This window comes from Haliotis rufescens, unplaced genomic scaffold, assembly GCF_023055435.1.
Source record: "Haliotis rufescens isolate VD_foot unplaced genomic scaffold, xgHalRufe1.0.p SCAF_11, whole genome shotgun sequence".
Lineage (NCBI taxonomy): Eukaryota > Metazoa > Mollusca > Gastropoda > Lepetellida > Haliotidae > Haliotis > Haliotis rufescens.
Window position 1 is genome coordinate 40999487 of NW_025963791.1, and position 16746 is coordinate 41016232.

The 16746-nt window shown below is 39.0% G+C and overlaps 2 protein-coding genes across 2 annotated transcripts; one reads left to right on the plus strand and one right to left on the minus strand.

Annotated features, from left to right (window-relative positions):
• Positions 1–384: 384 nt before the first annotated feature.
• On the minus strand, positions 385–8356 carry LOC124142310 (eukaryotic translation initiation factor 4E-binding protein 1-like). The gene is made up of 3 exons (XM_046510711.2): positions 8063–8356; positions 3091–3255; positions 385–2383 (listed from the first exon to the last, which is right to left on the minus strand). Exons 1-3 carry the CDS (start codon positions 8199–8201, stop codon positions 2343–2345), a joined length of 345 nt encoding a protein of 114 aa, XP_046366667.1. The 5' UTR covers positions 8202–8356; the 3' UTR covers positions 385–2342.
• Positions 8357–14921: 6565 nt separating this feature from the next.
• LOC124142359 (pollen-specific leucine-rich repeat extensin-like protein 1) lies at positions 14922–16340 on the plus strand. The gene has a single exon (XM_046510779.2). It carries the CDS (start codon positions 14922–14924, stop codon positions 16338–16340), a length of 1419 nt encoding a protein of 472 aa, XP_046366735.2.
• The last annotated feature ends 406 nt before the right edge of the window (positions 16341–16746 follow it).

Consider the following 16746-nt stretch of genomic DNA (forward strand, 5'->3'; position numbering starts at 1 on the left):
AAGACATATTGTGAGGAATGACCAACTGAGCAGAAAAAGATGTTCTCACGATTTTCTGCTTTTATAAAAATAATCGGTGTGGTTTCAAATTACTGTTCTGGCAATTACCCGTTTTAAATCTTTCAAAACCTGTCAAATATACTGAATGGTTAGAATACAGTTTTGAACATTTGGAATGCAATTTCAGTAAAGTGACCATAACATGACCAATGGCGAAGACAATCATTAATGCCAATACTGTGATAAAGCTTTGTAACTGAAACCACAACTACTATTCTTAAAAAAATAATTTTTCAATGTTCATAGCATATGATTCCACTGTGATAAACAAATTAAGTAACTGAAATGACATTTTGATTTGAGAAGAGTTTCATAGGTGCAAACTCAACTGCATATATCACGAAAACATTGCAATTTTTTCCTGTAGGATTCATCGACGTTTACCATATCAACACACACAAACAGTACAGAGTACAAACCCTACAGGTGTAGCACAAACTGCGGCAGTTTCTCGAAAAACAAGTGACGTAATGATTCACTGGAGTATCCTAATACATTGTGCCACAATCCATACATCAAGTAACTAAAAATGCAGAATAGTATTATCCGAACAGTTTTTTCTTATTCAGCCCCTCCAAAAAACAAACAAGCCTTAAATATATGCAACAACAAAAATCTATGCATATTGAGGTTCCAAGTATACTTTCACTATTCTTCTATCAAATATTTTGAGCCTCTAAATGTTCCTTTTTTTTATGCTGTCATCTTCGATGTGCCAGTACATGGTCATGAGTTCAGTGCATAGCAGCACATGTTTCATGATGTAAGCATTGTGGTGCACAGGGGGATCGAGGCTCAGCCCCATTACCTCCAGCACTGGAGAAGAGAGCGTCTAGTTCCTCTAGTTGCATATTCACTGTCATGAATGTATACCGGTATCAAATCGTAACATTTAAAGGGAGGCAACAACACAGACATCACACAGAACACAGTAGAGTTCAGAACAAAGTAATACTTGCTTAAGATTTGGAAAGCACAGCCATGAGACTTACCCGAGACAGTAGTACGTAATAAACAGAGTATTATGACAATGAGCCATCGTGTGATGGTTGGGTCTCATTACCAATGTTCGTCATGAGGAACCAGCCATTTATTATAAGGGGAGTCGCCATGGTGAAGGGCAAGAAAGAAAAGGGCAAGAAAGAAAAGAACAATAATCTGCATCACCCCAAATTTGACCAAATTGGGGAATCATGTTATCACAGTGACCAAAGCTCCTATCCCCACCTAAAATAAATGACTTGTCCTTAATAAGGGATATGAACCTGTAAATGACACATAGCCTAATGTTGATATTGACCGTATCTATATCATTGAAAACATGTTAGGTCATCCCCTTTTGTTACAAAATAGATATACTACTCAACAGAAGTTATAAAACATATTCCCCTTCCACTATAGTGAATCTGTCATGAATAGTGGTCATTTCAACACACAGCCTTCCAAATGTTTTGAGTAGAATATATGACTTGCCTGTGCCCCTCTGAACACTGTTTTGATGAGAACGGACATATTTTTATCATATTCATGTCGCTGAAATGTTAACTAAAGTTCTTATTGCATTGGTTACTGATAAAGACAAATCTAGTTTAGATTTTGGCCACATTCATTGTCAATAATTCACCAGTTTTATTATTGCTGAAGAAATGCAATTCTATCACTTCCAGAAAGAAATGCTTCACTGATAAAGGCAATAGTTTCAATGAACAAATCTGCCTCATAGTTAGATTGAGAAACAAGAGGTCCCATAGTAATGCTTAATAAACGAACCCTTAGATAGTTAGGCATAAGAAACAAGAGTAATCCACAGTTAGGTAACTAGAGTGTCCCATAGTTAGGCATTGAGCACTTTGAGATGGAGATAAAACTGAAAACAGGTAAATAACTAAAAGATAAACAAGTAACACAAGTTGCATCTTTGATACAAGGTTCACACAGTAACCATGGCATCAAAAGAAACCAGAGTAATGCCGCTGTCATACATACTATATGTATGTTAGCACTGGAAAATGTTAAAAACATATAAATGTTAAGATAATTAATATCTGTCAAAATGTCACATTCATTCTCTCCTGGGTAACCGCAGCAACAGATATTTCACTGGCTGAAAATATCTGGACCTTCACTTTCCTTTTCAGCTGTGTGATTTTATAAAAGTACTTGGAGAAAGTTATTGAAACTCGTTGGTGTTTCAATCCTGTCCATCGGGACTGCCAAGGTCCACCAGTCAATACTGGCAGGCAGTTGTTGGGGAAATGAAATGAAAGGCATTGTGGGTAATTCTAGATATCCATCTCAAACTGAGGCTGTTCTTCAGGGTGGTCTGAAAAACAAAATAAAACTATCATAGAATTTGTTTGTTTGTTTGTTTTTTAACGCCACACTCAGCGATATTCCAGCTACATGGCGGTGGTCTGTAAATATCGAGTCTGGACCAGACAATTCAGTGATTGACATCATGAGCATCGATCCACGCATTTGGGATACGATGACATGCATCAACCAAGTCAGCAAGTCTGACCACCCGATCCCGTTAGTCGCCTCTTACGGCAAGCATGGGTTGCTGAAGAGCTATTCTACTGTTGATCTTCACGGGTCCCAGCTATGGCTGATACACATGATAAATGTAAACCTTGATCCAAGTAACATGTTGCTGATTCAAGTACAAAGCCTATTATTATTATCCTAGTCTTATTAAACTGGCATATCTGATCATCAGATCACCTACAAACTGTCCTTGTCAACCAGTTGAGTTTATCATACATTTGACCAACACTCATGATCATCAGGTTCGTTATGGAACAGGTTCGTTATGGAACAGGTGCTGGGCTGCACCAACACTGGTATTTGATATCAAAGTGTGATAACACGAAAGAAAACATTGTTGTTCTTTGCAAAAAAACAATAGAAGATAAATTACAAGGGTAAACCAGCCACAGCATCAATATACAAACTTTGGCATCTTCAATGCACCACGTGATCTAACACGTCGAAACATCTACACTCTCTACACTAGAAGGTCAAACCTACCAGATTTTTCTTTTTCCTCGGGTATTTTACGACCATTTTCTTTTGCCACTTCTATCTCCCCTGGTGCAGTGATTCCAGGAATCTTAGCCATGATTGGAGGGCTTTTTGTTAATGGGGAATTCCGACATTCCAGTAAGAAAGACCGATCATAAATTAATCTTGTACCTGGAACATCACAGAAATCATATATAACATACAGCGACTGAATATGAGCAAGATGTTTTGTTTTGTTTCTTGATGAACATAACACACAGCTACATTCCAGCTGTATGATGGTGGTCTGTACATGATGAAGTCTGGACCAGACAAGGGGCGGTCGGGTAGCCTAGTGGTTAAAGCGGTAGCTTGTCACCCCGGGGACCCGGGTTCCCCTGACATGGGTACAGTGTGTGAAGCCCATTTCTGGTGTCCCCTGCTGTGATATTGCTGAAATATTGCTAAAAGTGGCGTAAAACCAAACTCACTCACTGGACCAGACAATCCAAGGACAGATTCATGAGCATCAATCCACATAATTGGGATACGATGACATGCATCAACCAAGTCAGCGAGTCTCACCACCCGATCCTGTGAGTCTCTTCTTACAACAAGCAGTCGCCTTTAGCAACAAACAAGGGTGGCTGAAGAACGATTCTCACCTGGATCTTCAGATTATGAGCAAATTGAAGAGAACATAAACACTGTTTATTACATCTACTGACAAGGAAAATCATGCTGTCCGTCTGCCTGGGGTTTTTTTAACACCACACTCAGCAATATTCCAGCTATATAATGTATAAGGTTATGACATGCAAATAATCACGTCTGATCCAGTGCTTGATATTGTGAGGAAGGATCCATTGGTGTACAGCAACACACAAGACACATAGCTTTATCACTACCACTGCCATGGGGCACATTAGAATATGGTTTGTTCATACAGAAGTGAATAACATGGACGTTAATGTTGACTACAAAAAAGTGAGTCCTATATATCCTTAGTAAGAGATAAACACTGGGGTGGCTTTTTGTCATGAGAAAATCTTATTTTCAAACTCAGTCTTGATAAGTCTCTTAAATAAGCTTGCAAAGTTTCACTTAAGAAACTTCAGTAGTTTCTGAGAAACTTTCCCGATTGCAGACACCATGCAGTATATATATAAAAAATACCATGGATCAAGGGCCATAACTGTGCATGCAAAAAATCTAAAAACATGCAGCAAGAGATGTAATTCTGGATGAACATAATTACGACACCAGTTTTCGAACTCAGTCTTGATAAGTATCTCTTAGAAAAGCATGCTAACTTTCATTTATGTAACTTCAGTAGTTTCAGTGGCCAGTTACAGAGCGTAAAATATAATTTCTCCAACTTAAATTGTTTCTGAGAAGCAGAAGTACAACCAGATGGACAGACTGCGTTCCTATGTGTGGCGAATAATATAATATATGCTACAGAAATAATACAAACTTAATGTAAAATAGGGGGCGGTTGGGTAGCCTAGTGGTTAACGCGTTCGCTTGTCACACCGAAAATCCGGGTTCGATTCCCGACATGGGTACAATGTGTGAAGCCCATTTCCGGTGTCCCCCGCCTTGATATTGCTGGAATATTGCTAAAAGCGGCGTAGAACCTCACTCACTAACTAATGTACTATGGATGTTTGAATCATAATTTATCAAATGGATTGTATGTAGTCCATGGCTACTGCAAACATCTTATAAAGAGAGCACAGCCTTCTCAGAAGTAAATGCCTTTACTGCGATATGTGTTACTGTAAAGCTACTAAACATAATCTACAATAAGCCATATCAGCATTTATTTAATCCAAGTTAGCCGAACAGCCCAAACAACTTAATGTGTGTCACATAGAACAAAGAAATTCTTGAGGCACACAATTATGGATACATTGCAAGTGATTCTGTGGCATTTGATTGGCTCACCAAGCAAATTCTTGTCTTTTTAGATCTTCATAAACAAACAAAAAAGGCCTTGCCCACTAACAAAGTACTGTTTTCTGATTGGCTGATAATAGAATGGGTGGGGCTTCTGTTGAATTGCGCTGAATGATGTCACTATTTGGATAGTTTTCGGATATTCATCTACAGTTAGTTGTGTGGCAATCATTGAAAAAGCAATCTGAGAAGTTGTTATTGTTGACACATTTATTGATAAGAATTGATTCAAAATGTTTTTGTGTTTATGGCGTTATAACATAACAACTGGTGTGCACACGCCTAAATCCAGTAAGCATATATACACAGTGAACACACCAGCTTTACACTTGAAACAAGTGGAAAATATACTGAAGTCAATTCATGAAAATATGTTTTTCAGCTGACCCAGGCTAATTGGTTAGCAAATATTTGCAAACGATAAGAAAAATAAGTCACCTAAACGAGGTCTTATGGCAATCTTGTTTCTTAAGCATGTGACAATGATAACAAAAACAGGTGTGAAGCAATCAGCTGACTTCTTGACAGGTGAGTAACTGACAGATGGTCAACATCCAACTGTCAGGCTAAGATTTACGTTGAAATGCATTTCATCAAGCTGCCAGTGTTGAATACAGTACCTCTGTGTAGCAAGACAAATGGTAAACGTCATATTAAAGTGGCTATTTACATCCATATATACAGGACACATTCAACAGCGGATGTATGCTAGAAACAAGTACATAACCATCACAGGACAGAGGGTATTCTATAACAATGAACACATGCTATTGTTTCAGTTTCTTGAATAAACATAGGACATACAGTCTGGTAGTGCATGAGTGAGTGGAGATAAACATTGTTTGTTGTCACAGTGACATACTGAGTAGGTGTCATGCAGAGTTTAGGAGAAAAATGACTTCAACATCTTGTGTGTGTTTATGGAGTCATAAATGTAAAGCATGTTTATCGGTTTTTTTACGTTTATAACTCCATAAACAGAACAACATATTGACATCTAAATGTCAACAAGAATAACTTCACTGACTGCTTACTTAATCATTAACACAAAAACACTGTAATAAATAAGATATCAGTGACATTGTTCAGCGCAATAATGCAAAAAAACCACACTCCATTCCATTATCAGCCAATCAGGAAACAGAAGTCAATTTGGTGTGAGTGCTTCATAAACCAATCAAAAGTCACAGAGTCACTTACAACATATCTATAAACAACTGTGATACAATAATGGACACAGGACACATTTACACCATGTTATACATACTTATATATTTATTATATATCTAATGTATGCCATATGTTAAATATGTTCAGTGTTGCCAACAGTGCTTGGGAAATATGTAATATTATTACCTGTTAAAAAATAGACATGACAGATTTATTGTTTACTGATAAACCCTTATCTACCATGCCTTAGGTGTGATACAAATATATAACACAAACAGTGCTATCTATGTTCACTACCATATTTGACCTAACATGAGCCAAATTTTGAGGACAAGAAAAAAGATTCTATAGAAAGGGGTCGGCTGATGTACGGGTTGTAGTTCCTAACTGTGTTGATAACTGCATTCAATTCAGATATAATTGAAATAATTCAGAAATTCATAATCTTATTTCATTTACGGTAGTGTGACTTGGTGAATCTTAAAACTCAAGTGAAATAATGCCTAAGGATGTCTACGTTCACATATTAGGCAATGCAAGAATTGTCTGTGTTCTTTCAAACAAGCAAATTTGACCAGTCTCCACTCCCAAGTTTGATAATTAATGCATGGCGATGAAAGCCACAATCAGTATTGAAAATGGACATATCTTTTAATTAAATTTCACTGAATTCCTGATTTCCACTTGCAGCAAAAGCAGAGAAAACACCTCTACGAGTGTCCTTCATAACAAATATAATCATACACTCACCAAGACTTGCCACCAACCAACAAACTTGGTGACCCCATTTTAGAGGATAGTGACCTAGTTCTGCTGCTGCAGAGTATATACATGGTATAGTATCTGTAAGTACTATCGGCCTTAACTGACTGAAGCTCAATACACAAAGACAGGTGTCACATGATAAAATAAGGTCATAATATTTGTTTTACAAATTTAGATCCATAGCCATATCTGAATGTTCAGTAATACTTCCTCAATGAAATATTTATGAGGCGAGACATAAATAAAACATCCTATCAAAACCTATAGCTAAATTTGCAACATTTAATGAAATAGTGTTTTATCACTCCTATAAAATAGTTTATAGTAAGACAAACTTAGATAAAAATGAAATATGACACAAATTGAACACTTTGCATATTTAGCATTCTTGAAAAAAAAAGGTACTTTATTTCTTTCGTAACAGGAATGTAACTAAATACAGTCAATACACTGCTCATTTATTGAGATGAGTACCAGTGTCAGTGCATCACAAACAGGAGCCATCTGCCACGGGCCTATCGTTAGTCACAATAATACATCGTGCTTCCAGTGCCAAGGTCATGTTAGTGCTGATGTAAACAAATCGTTTTTGGGTCAGGAATCGTTAAAAAAACATCATTGACAACATAAACAGAAGCATGCCGACTTATAACGATTCCCAAATGCCGTCACAGGTGACTTGAAAAATCTGAAAAAATTCATAATTAAAGCGCATGAACGTTTACCATATAACTTACCTTCGCACAAAGAATGTATATTTATTTACCAATGCAGGCGATTAATAATGCGACCAACTACACCGAAACGTTGCGGACGGAGTTAGATTAGATAATTTGCATTTGAAATATATAAATATATATCTAACAGATGGCATGACAAGCCTCAAAACCAAGCAACGATGCAACATCTGATAAGCTCTTTTCACACAAAAGTCACATGGCATGATGATCCGCCATCTTGAATGATCTGAAGTAAACAAGGGTGGGATGAACGCACGGTGGCTATGCATGTGCAGTTATATAACCGACCATATAAAAATGCATTGAATATTCGTCGCTACATTTTCTTCATTATCTATTAATGCACAAATAAGCAAACTGACCCCCGGGGGTAGTGGAGAACAGCGTCCCCCCTGGTGTTGTACTGTAATCTCCTGGTAACTGTTCTAAGTTGTTGAGAACGACTCTGCGGCTGGGAATCTCTCGTCCGCGAGGGGAGCTTGTTGTTCCTTGCAATGACATCTAGAATTGTTGACGGACGAAGTTTCCTGAGAATTATGATAGCGCACTCGACTGTCCCTGCATATAACTCCGCCTATCTTTAGAACACACACACGCTGACGCTCGCCTCTCGACTCGCTCGCACACCACAAACAGGCACTGACTCAAGTCAGTCACATGGCCACAACCGCTCATTAGCATTTGATAAAAACAGGTCATTCGCTCCATATGTGTGGCCTCCGTCTGATTATATAGCACTGAGGAGATCTAAAATATGCATTACAAGTCTAAATGTGTCACTTACGGGCCTCGGGAAGCTTTGTTTATTATTGTTTGGGTAGCAAGGTAAAAAGTAAACATTGTAAAGGGAGACGACTCTGAGGGGAAGTCCCACATTACGTCAGCTTCAACAGCTGACTGTTTCGGAAATGAGCTGGCAATGGAGAAATATTAATAAGGGTGACTATATGTGACGTGTTGCTACCATTTTAACAATCAACGAGCTGACTGTCCTGTCAGTATATTTAATTCTGTACAACGAGATAATGTCAGTGTTTAATCTATGAGCATGGGTGTGGTGAAATGGTCGGAAACGTGAATCAAAGCAAATGTAGTTTTAAACAATTACTATTAAATTTCTTTGAGAGACATTTAGAAATTGGAGTACTAAGTAAGGATAAAAAACATGGATTACAATTAGGAGCGACGTTTAAGTGTAGGTTCTAACACTTGCGTGATAACGGTACGTGTTAGAACCTACACGGAAACATTGCTCCTAAATGTAATGAATAAGTTGTTCATCCAAATACCTTATCCCTACTTAATTAATATTAAAAACCAAAAGTAGTGTATCAATCCTAAGGATATTCCAAATTTGTACCTATGTGTATCGACAATAACAGCTGCGCGATGCAAAAAGTATACTGATGTCCCCGTGACGTCATCTGGTTGTACGTTATTCAAACTAGAAGAAACTTTATGACGTCATGTAACATTGTCTAACACACTCCGGCGGAGTGGTGACTTAGCATGGAACTCTGGGTAGAAGAGTGATTGTCTAAGTTGTGACTAATGACGTTATTACTTTTTGCTCCGCCATAGTACATACAAGTTCCGTTTACGCACCTGCTCTCTTTGTATTAAAATGAAATACAATCATCATCATCATCATCATCATCATAGGTCTTCAGCAACCCATGCTTGCCGTAAAAGGCGACTATGCTTGTCGTAAAAGGCGACTAACGGGATCGGGTGGTCAGGCTCGCTGACTTGGTTGATGCATGTCATCGATCCCAATTGCGTGGATCGATGCTCATGATATCAATCACTGGATTTCCTGGTCCAGACTCGATTATTTACAGACCGCCGTCATATAGCTGAAGTATTGCTGAGTGCGGCGTTAAACAACAAACAAACCAAACCAAACCATCATCATCATGAGTCATAATTGTTGTAACTGTTGCATGTATTGTTGTTTAACATTGCGAATCGACTTTGCATGTTTGCGGAGAGATTACAGGTCATCAGCTGCCTGTGCAGCACTATTCCAGCTATGTGTCGACGGTCTGTGAATAATCGAGGATGGACCAGACAATTTAGATCTACGCAATTGGGATACGATGACATGCATCAACCAAGTCAGCGAGCCTGATCCCGTTAGTCGCCTCTTACGACAAGCATGGGTTGCTGAAGACCTATTGTAACCCGGATCTTCATGGGTGTGTATGTTGACATTGGTGATTAACGCGTAAACCATGAAACTACGTTGAATTAATTCATATGTAAATAACGCAATCCATCTTGATCATGCCGCAGGCACACCACTGACCTTGTAGTTACAGTAAAAACATCATGAACATAACAAAGCTATTTACCTTATCGAAACATGAAACAAAAAAACCAACACGTTTATCTACCTTTATGTTTTAGACTCTCGTTCCGAAGAAATAGAATTTATTATAAACTAAATAATGATGTAATATGTTTGGGGTTTGCTAGCCGTCATATAGAGAGGCATCTTTCAGTGTAGCACTCTCATAGTGATCTGTTTGACAGTGTTTGAGTCAATTTGTGTTGTACCCAAATAGAGGGAAGTAAACAATGGAAAGAAAACTTTCCTGTCAACCAACAGTACAAGGAGATGCTGCTTTCTGACCCATGCAAAAAGATCCTTCCAGTATGCATCTGCAACCAAATAACCTTCCCATGTCCTACTTTCATTTAAACTCATGATTCAGTGTTTTGTTGAACATACATCAGTTTAAAGTGTTCGGCTATGTTGAACATACATCAGTTTAAAGTGTTCGGCTATGTAAGTGCAATATTATTATTATTATTATTATTATGATGATGATGATGATGATGATGATGATGATGATGATGATTATGTCAATCACTGGATTGTCTGGTCCAGATCTGATTCTTTACAGTGCTTTGCTGAGTGCGATTAAACAACAAAGTTGAAATTTACATTGTATAATAATCTTATACTTGGTATTATAATGCTATATTTTATTGATTATAATGAATACAGAATGTTTGTATCTGTTTGTAGGAGACACAAGCCAAGATTCCCCACAACAATCTTCACATGCTGCTTCATGACAAAATTAATGAGGGTTATGTATGTTTGTAAGAGGTGCTAGAAAATGCCAACTTTAGTGGTAAAATCAGTATGTTCATCACGACAGAACTAAATGCGCACTGCCTTGTGGTATTTTTGTTGAACTCTTCACCCGACATCCCCTGCCTCTGTCTTTTTAAAGTTATATTTGGGCAAGGTGCATACCTGGTGTATTGATAATATTACCTGACAAGAGTCAAGTTTGCTCATCATATTCTGAAATAAGTGTCTCACATCTAGTAGAAATGGGAAAAGTAATATGAGCGAATCACCATCACTTTAACCGGTGCTTGGCATTTTTCAAGATAAAGTATATATTTTAGTATAATATTACCCTCCGGTATTAATATTAATACTCTTCCCACCTTCATTGGAAGAAGTGAACCTTTTAAAGAAAATTGTTATTCTCCTTTTCTGCTGACAGGCTGATTGTGGAAGGTGTACAGTCAAGTGCTGGGGACCTCTGTTAACAACTAGTTTACACCTACATTGTTAATGTTATGCACTAGGTCATGGAGCCTGGTCACTACAGGGTTTTCCCTAGCCTCTGAGAACTGGGGGTCGCCATGACTCCTAAGATGTACTACAGGGGGTAAAATGTCTTTTGTAGGGGGTAATTTTAACAAAATATTAATTGATGTTAGATTCCATGATAAATTTCATTTTTGATCTAAAATATATCTTGTTTCGTTAATCATGCTGTTTAAATCATGTTTTATTGCTGATCCAATTAAATCGTAATGTCCAATATGTTTTATCATATTTTGCAGATAACAGATTGATAAAGTCTGACAAGGCAACTGCTATATAATATTATAACTCTTCACATAATGATGGGACTCACCAGACTCGGTACTGTATACAATGGAGTCTCAACGTCTTTTTACGTGTGCCGTTATTTTAACCACACACAATTATTCAATTGACTTGCAAACATCAGCCTATTTCATTCTGGAATTCAAGTAGCAAGTGGTAGCCTGTTGTCTGGTAATTTAAGGTATACTATAATGCATATACTAATCCTTACTGTATAAATAAAATATGTTTTGCTTAAGCACTTCTTCCCGAAGTGGTTGTGGTCGTGTTTCATTTGAACAGTCACTGGTACCTGTATCCGATTCATCTGATTCTACTGTCAGATCAACAGATTTACCACTGCCACCTTGTTTGAAAAAGGGTGGGTTTTAGGCCATCAATTGACGATGACTTGTCAAAATATGACAACCTATTCTTGATAGTGACTGACAGGCAAACCCCTTGGCAAGTATTGAAACTTAATTCTGATTGGCTGCCACCGAGAGCTTGCCAGTAGGGCTGTTCTATTTTCAGTTATTGTCACATTTTCATTTGCAACATTATGTAATTCTTAAAACACTTGCCTTCAAATATTTGTACTTCTATTTTCGATCGTGCAACCTTCTATGTACTTATCGGGTTGAAATCATCAAAAGGGTAGCAACTGTGGCTGCCATGGCTGAGTACAATGCCAGGTAATAAATCTTCACTGGTCCAGTTTCTAACTTTTCGAGTAAATATATTACAGCACAATCTGCATAATATGTGCACGTTTTTGAAGGCAAGTGTCTTAGGAAGTGAATCATGCTGCATTTGTCGCGAGGTCACAGTGCATGCACTTTCCTGAAGCGTGTATAGTGTGATGCAGATTTGGCTCAGGCATCTGTTAGGAAAACACTATGGGACAGCCCGTAGCTCTGTCTAGCAAGGAGTCAGAATCCAAATAGTTTATAGGGACCTGCACAGAGGTACGGTTACCACAGCTAATAATTGTATATATTTAACATGTGCACTCATGTGTTTCAATTTGTAACTATACATAAACATATGAAAAAGGGAGGGGCCAGACTAACATCTAATCTCTGAAATAAACACATTCTACAGAAGAAGTAAAACAGTTGTTATATAGAGAATTTCTACCGGGTGTCTATCGATGTCAAATATGTCAACACGAGGATTTTTTCCACTTTTATCAACGAGTGTTGATATATTTGATATAAAAAGACACGAGGGTGAGATTTTATTTATCATCCAACGCCATTTCCCAACTTTTACAGTTTGTAGACAGTAGTAAGCAGTGTCCTAAGTGTAAAAAGTACTGCTAACAGAGTCAGTAGCTGAGCCATTAGAGATGTCATTTAATTGTGACGTCATGATAACAATGACGTCACAATAGTCTGCAAAGCATTGTCATGCAATTTCATTGCAGCGATATCTACAATAAAGATATCATCGCATCCCAATTGCGTAGATCGATGTTCATAATGTCAATCACTGGTTGTCTGGTCCAGTCTCAGTTATTTACAGACCGCCATCATATAGCTGGAATATTGTTGAGTGCGGCATTAAACAACAAACAAACATATCTAAGATCAATATCAAACACGGTCGCTATAGCCAATTTTATTTTCTACTGGATCATAATGAAAGTTAGTATGCAGTGTGTGTGTGTGTGTGTGTGTGTGTGTGTGCGTGCGTGCGTGCGTGCGTGCGCGCGCGCAGAATAGCATACACTTGACTCCCTTTTTTTCTTTTGAAGATGTCGTGTGACACAACGAATGAGCGCTTTTTTGCAAGTCACGTGATACCATTCCTTTATCAAAACATAGTGGTAATATCTTACAAGGCCATATTATTTTTTTATTATTGTTCAACCCGATCACTACTGTTTGACCACAAATTAGATGTTTGTGTGTGTATAAATTTTGTTGGTGTGATTTATCTAATTGTTGTTAGTAAAGTGTATGTTAGTAATGTGTGAATGTGAAATATTTGAAATACTTCAATTGAGGTTCGAGATGAAATGCAAATTTTACAGTATTTTAATGTCGAGGTTCGAGATATCGTGTGAATGTCAATCTACAAGCTCGAAATATGTGTACAACTTTCATGATACTTATATGGGTAGACGTTTGGGTCAAAGATAGTGTGACTTTCGAGATTAAGGAATTTAAGATTAAGGGAGATTGAGCTTGTTTTTAGCCCACCTGGCCATCTTTGATTTCAGAAAGTAAAATCCACACATCTTTTTAAAGGGTAGGCGTCCTGAAACTTGTTGGGTGTGATGGTCACCTTGTGAAGTACAGAGATTGTACAATTTATCTTGATCAGAAATCAAATATGGCTGCCAGTGATCATATTAGAAAATTGACCATTGTAGCTGACACTTCGCATTTGTTGATGACATCAGAATTTGTTCAAGACGTTTAAATCAAAATTTCAGTATGATCTTTGTACTTAAACCATACTGTTAGCTGAAACTGCTTATTGCCATTATTCAGTCAGTTTTGTACAAATTCTTATGAAATTTGATATGTGTTGTGGGATTCAAGACATGTGTTCTGTTTATAATTGCATATATTTATCATTTTAACCTTGCTTTGACCATGCTTTTAGATTCTCTCAAAATGTATATTTGGCTATGTAAACTTCTCTGAATTTGCCAGACTGAGGGAGCCGAACGTGTGTCACATGTGTTTCTCCTCGTGTTGACAACATTTTTTTTGTCAAATAATTAATGTTTAGTCTGGTGAATCCAACATGCAAGTTCCATAGGGATAGTTGTCACATGGAAAGGAACAAACAAAACTGACGTGACAAAGCACGACGCTCATTACACAGGACGATGACACGATGTGCTCAAAACGACATTGTGCCATCTTTATAGTGGGGTGGGAAAATAATGTTTTGTTGGCCGTATGCTCTCAGAGTGAGCTGACAGTAGGACAAATATGTCATGAGGAATACCCTGGTGGTTTCATAACAATGTTGTAAGTTAGAAAAGTGCTGCGTTTCACATATGTCACTTTCAGTTTGTTTCTTGTTAATCAGTCTTCATTACCCCCAGCTAATATGGTCACAATGGATCTAGGTTAATGTGATTACCCACAGCTTATATGGTCACAATGGATCTAGGTTAATGTGCATGGGAGATTTACTGTACGAGTGTTGGTGAGCACATGGTCATTTGGTTAATTAGGTTACCGATTGTTATGGTAATCGAGCACGATCCCTCGTCGGAGTGAGCGAACGCTTTAACAACTAGTCATCCAATGCACCGTAATACGCTGTGTAGAGTTGCGTCCCTTAGTCGAGCCAGACAAATGATCGTGGGTTCGAATCCCAGATTCACCCTGAATATTAATCCGTGGTCAGGAGTTTCACAATTTGAGGGCACACCTCCCATATTTGAGGGCACACCTCCCATATTTGAGGGCACACCTCCCATATTTGACGGCACACCTCCCATATTTGACGACACAGATCCCATATTTGACGGCACACCTCCCATATTTGACGGCACACCTCCCATATTTGAGGGCACACCTCCCATATTTGACGGCACACCTCCCATATTTGACGGCACACCTCCCATATTTGACGGCACACCTCCCATATTTGACGACACAGATCCCATATTTGACGGCACACCTCCCATATTTGACGACACAGATCCCATATTTGACGGCACACCTCCCATATTTGGCGACACACCTCCCATATTTGACGGCACACCTCCCATATTTGACGACACAGATCCCATATTTGACGGCACACCTCCCATATTTGGCGACACAGATCCCATATTTGACGGCACACCTCCCATATTTGACGGCACACCTCCCATATTTGACGACACAGATCCCATATTTGACGACACAGATCCCATATTTGAGGGCACACCTCCCATATTTGACGACACAGATCCCATATTTGACGGCACACCTCCCATATTTGGCGACACACCTCCCATATTTGACGGCACACCTCCCATATTTGACGACACAGATCCCATATTTGACGGCACACCTCCCATATTTGGCGACACAGATCCCATATTTGACGGCACACCTCCCATATTTGACGGCACACCTCCCATATTTGACGACACAGATCCCATATTTGACGACACAGATCCCATATTTGAGGGCACACCTCCCATACTTGACGACACAGATCCCATATTTGACGGCACACCTCCCATATTTGACGGCACACCTCCCATATTTGACGACACAGATCCCATATTTGACGGCACACCTCCCATATTTGACGACACAGATCCCATATTTGACGGCACACCTCCCATATTTGGCGACACACCTCCCATATTTGACGGCACACCTCCCATATTTGACGACACACCTCCCATATTTGACGACACAGATCCCATATTTGACGGCACACCTCCCATATTTGGCGACACACCTCCCATATTTGACGGCACACCTCCCATATTTGACGACACAGATCCCATATTTGACGGCACACCTCCCATATTTGGCGACACACCTCCCATATTTGACGGCACACCTCCCATATTTGACGGCACACCTCCCATATTTGAGGGCAAACCTCCCATATTTGGCGACACACCTCCCATATTTGGCGACACACCTCCCATATTTGACGGCACACCTCCCATATTTGACGGCACACCTCCCATATTTGACGACACACTCCTTCGTCTAAGGCGCCGCATTCCACGAGTTGCGACCGTTAGGTGTGGCAGAAACCTATAGAGTACAATCGTGGGTTCAAATCCCTGATCATGTTTCTTGCTTTGTCAGCACCGTGTCCGTGCTCGTATGTTTCATCAAAAAGGTAAGCGTCTAAGATATGCATCAAGCTGACGGACCATGGACTGGTACACATACTGTTCGGTGTGGCGTTAATCCAAACTCACTCACTCCTCCCATATCTCGCCTCGAAACATGTGGAGCGTGGGTCGTGGTCGTTGTTCCCCATATTCGCTCAGATTGCCGTATTTAGTTGCCTAGCAGCATACCCGTGCTCGTTGGTTTCACAAAAATGGTAAAGGTCCACGACATGCGTAAATATATATTGTCAATGCAAGCAAATAACCAGTCTAGATTATCCACTGAATCAGATTCCATTTGGCGTAAAGGGCAAAATAGCTGTGAAATT